This window comes from Grammomys surdaster, unplaced genomic scaffold (assembly GCF_004785775.1).
Source record: "Grammomys surdaster isolate TR1022 unplaced genomic scaffold, NIH_TR_1.0 126531, whole genome shotgun sequence".
NCBI classification, from domain to species: Eukaryota; Metazoa; Chordata; class Mammalia; order Rodentia; family Muridae; genus Grammomys; species Grammomys surdaster.
In genome coordinates, this window is record NW_021621323.1 from 10,413,056 (window position 1) to 10,419,055 (window position 6,000).

The window sequence follows — 6,000 nt, forward strand, 5'->3', positions numbered from 1 at the left end:
TACCTAGGCTCTATGCTGATATTTGCTATTTAGAGAACTTTCCTATGGGTCTATGTCTCTTTCTTAAAACAAAACAAAACCTCTTAATTGTTTCTTGGTCTTTGCATTGACTGTATCGCAATGTCATATCCTGGAGTCAGTTGTGTGCCATTAAGAACAGAAACCTCCTGAGGTCAGAGTCCTGACGTAAAAGTAAGATTTGCTGTTTCCTATCTGACCTTGAGTAACTTGCTTTGCCTTTTTTTATTATTATTATTGAGCTTACAGTATTTCCAAGGGTAGCTGCAAGGGATTAAAACAGGCACCAACAAAGTGCCTGGCTCTCAAGTAACATTTGCTTGGAACCATTGTATTTTCTAGCTGTTTTACTGTACCTGTTTCTGTAATGGCTTTCTGGTGACTAGTGAGTTTTCTTTTGTCAAGTTTGACCAAGCTTTGGGGTCTATTACTACCTCAGTAGATATTTATTTGTTTCAGTTCCCTAAGATCTAATTGTAAGCTGTGGCTCTTCCTGCCCATGAAGCTCGATATGAGCATCTGTTTGTAATTTCAGTTTGTTCAAGTAGGATAATATTTTCTCTGAGGTTTAGCATCTATCTTTAACAGATTAAATTCTTTTAAACATTAAAGCTCACACATAAACTTAGATAGGTATTCTTAAAGCTGTATTTACACAGTTAATATACCTTATCATAAAGGAGTCACCTGCGTGGAAGGGCAGATTTACAAGTCTAATGCACAGCCTTTCTCAATCTTGGACTGGATGCCGCATCACCTCTACGAATGTGTTCAACTAGCTTCCCGTCAGTCCTGCCGAAGGAGGCTCTTGAGAGTGAGTGGTCTTCCAGACGCCTACCTTAGCTTGCGACCCTGACTCTGTAGCCCATGCCCCCTTTTTCAGTTTGTTTACTGAACCTCCTACTCGGAATTGTTGACACTCTGCTGTCTTGTCCAGGTTGAAGTCCCACTTAGCTGTAAGCTGTATTATTTTAGTAACTGTGTATCTCTTTTGTAACCTAACAGTTATTAAACACATTTGATCTTCCTTATCCTAAGTGCCTAGGATCAGAAAGGTTTCTAATGGGCCAGGGGGTGTAAGGGTGGAGAGAGAGACAGATGGTTCAGCCTTTCAGGATGCTTGCTGCCTTCAAGGACGACTGGCATTGAGCGCTCGGAACTGCTTGTAACTCTAGCTGCAGGGGATCTGGCGCCCTCTTCTGGCCTCTCCAGATACCTGCACACATGTAGCACACACGTTATTAATCAAAGCAAATCTTTTTTTTTTTTTCCTGTTTGGATTTGGGAATTTTTTTTTATTTTGGAATATTAGCATATACTTGATGATGCCTCTCAGAGGTAGAATCCCAGCCTAACTCTAAATTTATTTACCCTTCTATGTACCTCCCAAATAGCTTCTTTCAATTATTGGATTTTGATGATAATTTTGTCCTTTGATGTGAGGGTGGGGTACAAATCCAATAGCTTGTGGTCAGGTAGTGAGCATATTTATATTAGATTTTCAAATCTGATTATATTATAGATTCTGTCATAAAGATGCATGAGTATTTAGTTTGTAAATAGATCTCCCAGTTGAATGCTATGTGCATGAGAAATCTGGTTTCACATGTGCATGTTTTGTGCTTTTTGTTAACTTCTCAACTATTCACTTGTCTTGGTGTGCTGGATAGCGTTCTGCCAACTTGACACAAGCTAAAGTCATCACAGAGGAGGGACCCTCAGTTGAGAAAATGCCTCCATCAGATTGGCCATGGGCAAGCCTGTAGGGGATTTTCTTAATAGTGATTGGTAGGGGAGGGCCCAGCCCATGTGGGTAGTGTCACTCCCGATCTGGTGGCCCTGGGTTCTATAAGAAAGCAGACTAAGCTAACCACAAGGTAGTTTAAAAACCAATGGAATCATGCCACTATACTAAAAACAGACCTCGGCATCTTCTATTTGCTTTCACAAGGGCATTAGATGGGTTTGTGAAGACCTTAAACTGTCTCAGTGTTATCTAGGTTAAATGGCGCTCAGAGAGCTTGGCACTGGTTTGTGGCCTGGAGTGGTAACCCAAGCAGGTGAACTAATTAGGATTTCCAGCCAAAGAGGAACCACGGTGGCTTTTGTCATTTTCTCAGGCAAGGCTAGGAAGGGATAATTATAAGGATGAGCATGGCATAGTCATTGTCTTCACAGTGAACACTGAGTCTGGAGGTTGGATAACACAGACGAATACAGTGTGTATTTAACCTTAATGAAATCCCAAGGAAAATATCAATTCCACTGCTAATGACAATCCATGGACACTGGGCTCACAGAATGGCTCCTCTAGTTCCTCCCAAGGGTTCACCCTCTGCACGATCATTATTTCAGTCAAGTTCTTAGTAGTCCCCAGAGATAGGTAGGTGCTGAAGATCTTCCTCTTGGGGGAAAAGAGTGATTGGATTTTCTTGTCAACGTTCTATGTTCTAGAACTAGACGACTACCTTACAAAGGCTGCCTGTCTGTCCAGTGATGAAGCTTCTTGTATGCACGAACACCAGGCTAAGAGCACATGTGGAGTGGAGTATTCGATACGTTCAGCCAACTAGGTTGGAGTGGGTAGAAACCAGCCATCGCTGCTTGAGGGCCTGGGTATCTTCCTTGGAAGGAAGAGTCCATGGTGGAGAGGGTTGCTGTTGGAATCATCCTCCTGAGGCTCCCCCTCAGGAATTTTATTCTTCCCATGGCCTTTTCTGAGGCACTGAAGAGAACGCTGGTCAGGCTGGAGGAGCTCTGGCTTCCTCACTCCCTCTAGTGTCTTGGTACTTGGGGAGATTTTCACAGGGACAAGAGGAAGGTGAGCTGTTGGAAGTGGGTGACTCCCTCAAGGCTACTTATTCTGTGCGGATCCTTTCTTTTAACCAGTCAACTTCCCCGATAGCTTTTCTCTCCCAAGAGTGGGCTATGTTTGCAAGTGGATGCTTCTTGTCAGATCACACAAATAAACCTAACCTTTTATCTAGTAGCCAGGTCATCTCAGCTCTTTTCTTTCACAATATGGATTCTTTTTTTTTTTTGTCTCCTGCAGCCTTGTGGCTCTGCCTCTTCAACTAAACTAGGTGCTTTTAGACACACACACACACACACACACACGAGATTGCATTCTCACACATACTCATGCTGGTATAGGCCAGAGTGCAACATCAGATGTCTTCCTTAGACATTGTGCACCTTACTTTTTGAGACATGGCTATTCATCTGCATCTCCCTAACTCAGCTAGGCTAGCTTCCAGTGAGCCTGAGGGATCACCTTTCTGCAGCCACCACCCTACTCCCACACACACACTGGAGTTACAGGCGTGCGCCACCTTGCCTGGATTGTAAAGTGGGTTCTCGGGATCCAAACTCAGGTCCCTATGCTTGGACAGCAGGCATTTTACTGACTGAGCCATCTCCCTAGTCCCTGTGTTGTTTTTAATCTGCCCCTAAATTCCTAAGTGTTGAAATAAATGTACAATACATTTCTGTAGTTGATCTGCTTACTACCATAGTTGTTTCAAGGAACTAGCTGGATATATTAGCTGTACCACATACATTTTCTTTTATTTTACCCATCAAATAAAGGATTAGCTGTCACTAAATTAAATTTAACCATATTTACCCCGAAAAGGAGGCCTTTTAAAACTGAGAGAAACATGCTAAAGTTGTACAGTGTGCTCAGGGCGGAGACTAATTACAAGGTTTCAAAACTCCTCAGGTGGCTGGGCTGGTGGCCTGACTAAATGCTGCTTTCCTCAATTGGGAACAGCTGGGCCATAGTGCGAACAAGTATAAGAGTTGCCGGCTTTCCTCAGGGCAGTAGGAAGTGTCTGCTCCTTGGAGCCTGTCCTCAGCCACGGTAGGTAAGCACTCCAAGTGGGACCCCCTTCTTGAAAACTTCTGTTTGGTAGAAATGTTCAATGATTGTATCAAGATTCCTGTGGCAATTTTAGGAGGTTATCCCAAGACTACTTCTAACTCTTTTCCAAATGAGACACAGCAAAGGCTCCGGTAGTTTGAAGGTTGTGACTTTGTATCTAGTATGTGTCTCTGGATATAAAGGGGTAAACTGTGGTGGTGTTATTTTAAATAACTTTAATATGTTGAATAAATGCGTGGCTTTGCAGTCTATTCATAAAAGTAGCTGCTAAAGGGATCATCTGTTTTTAAGTAGAAAGTTAGAAACCAGACTGTTCTGGAAAATGCAAACAGTCACAATTCAGTAGTTTTCAATTCTTTAACCTTTTTATTTTATATTCCCGAGTCTCACATACTTTAGCTTGGGCTAAACCTGGAACTTACTATATAGTTCAGGGTGGCTTTAAAGTCACAGTAGTCCTCCAGCCTCAGTCTCTTGAATGCTGTCATTAGAAGTGTGAGCTACCATGCCCTGCTATTTGTTCCTTTTTCTTAGAAAAGAGCCACCAGTATCAGGAAGGAGCAGTGCTGTCTCCAGGCAGGTTCTGGTGTTCTATGACTTCATGGTTAGCAACTTGTAAAGTATCTGAAATGTTAAGTTCTGGCTTTATTGGAAGGGATTGACTGGTAATCGATTGTTAAGATATTCTTATCCATGCTGACATCAGCTCAAAGAGAGACAAACATTCCAAGATTAAACAATCTAGTACCTTATAAATAAATTCAACCTCAGCAACCTTGACTGTGTTCTGGGGACACGTTTGTAAGGCAGGCACCTTTGATATTGGTTTCCTTACCTTGAGAATGTTTATATTTCATGGTTGGTCATTAGACAAGCCATTTCTGACCTCCTTTTATCTCGTTCATAGAAGGAACAATAACACCTTCAGTGGGAAAGAAAACCAGCTTCCTGGTGGTGACTACACAGCAGATTGTTGTATGGAAGGACTAGGAACCAGAAGGCCACCATCTACGATTCGTATCAGCACACATAATCAATCCTAAGGGTCCATGTTGATCTTGCAAGTAGAAGGATTTAAAAGAGAGAAGTCCCCACAGAAACCAAGAACCTTACCACCTCCTTTAGCTCTGAAGGTTGACGGACAATGGATATCATAGAGACAGCAAAACTTGAAGGTCATTTGGAAAGTCAAGCCAACGAGTCTACCAACACTTACACAAGCCCCACTGAAGCTGTAGAGGAAGAGGGCAAAAATGGCAAGGGTAAACCCAAGACCTTATCCAACGGGTTACGAAAGGGTGCCAAAAAATACCCGGACTACATCCAGATTTCCATGCCCAACGACTCTCGGAACAAATTTCCCCTGGAGTGGTGGAAAACAGGCATTGCCTTTGTGTACGCTCTCTTCAACCTTATCCTGACAACAGTCATGATCACCGTTGTGCATGAGAGGGTCCCTCCCAAGGAGCTCAGTCCTCCACTCCCAGACAAGTTTTTTGATTACGTCAGCCGGGTCAAATGGGCATTTTCTGTATCAGAAATAAACGGGATGGTACTAGTTGGGTTATGGATCACCCAGTGGCTCTTTCTGAGATACAAGTGAGTATTGACTGATAAGGTATTTGGGTTGGGGTTTGTTTTGAAAAGAGATGATGTGTCTTTAAAATCAGCTTTCTCCATTTTCTCATGCATGTAGTTATACCTAGGCATCTGAGGAAAGGAAGGGTAGACGGACAGAGTTGAATAAATGCAGCCACTGTTCCATCAGCATTGCATTGAGTGAGCGTGTGTGAGAGCAGAAGGCTGCAGCAGTCCCCTGGAGGGTGACTCAGTTTATCAATTTAAAGTACAATGCCTGGCTTCCAGTGGTGTGGTCCCATAGCCTAAATCAAGATGCCTGGAAATGCCTTTAATCCCAGCACTTGGGAGGTGAAGGTAGAAGGATCTCTGTGAATTTGAGGCGAGCCTGGTCTACATAGAGAGTTCAAGACAGCCATAGCTACATAGTGTCTCAAAAAGAAAGGGGGGGGAGGGAGGGAAAGGAAGAAAGAAAGAAAGAAAGAAAGAAAGAAAGAAAGAAAGAAAGAAAGAAAGAAAGA

At 42.9% G+C, this 6,000-nt stretch overlaps 1 protein-coding gene across 9 annotated transcripts in view; it reads left to right on the plus strand.

The window, feature by feature from the left end:
- The window catches only part of Sgms2 (sphingomyelin synthase 2), a 71,005-nt gene that overhangs the window by 46,502 nt on the left and 18,503 nt on the right, over positions 1-6,000 (plus strand). For 6 of the 9 annotated variants that reach the window (XM_028760390.1, XM_028760388.1, XM_028760387.1 and 3 more), the window contains exon 2: positions 4,809-5,500. In XM_028760390.1, the coding sequence (XP_028616223.1) occupies positions 5,046-5,500 (455 nt within the window). In that variant the 5' untranslated portion in view covers positions 4,809-5,045. Of the gene's footprint in view, positions 1-2,620; positions 2,840-3,801; positions 3,885-4,808; positions 5,501-6,000 lie in introns of those variants that run through there. The other 3 variants (XM_028760391.1, XM_028760392.1, XM_028760389.1) reach the window with 3 other exon arrangements.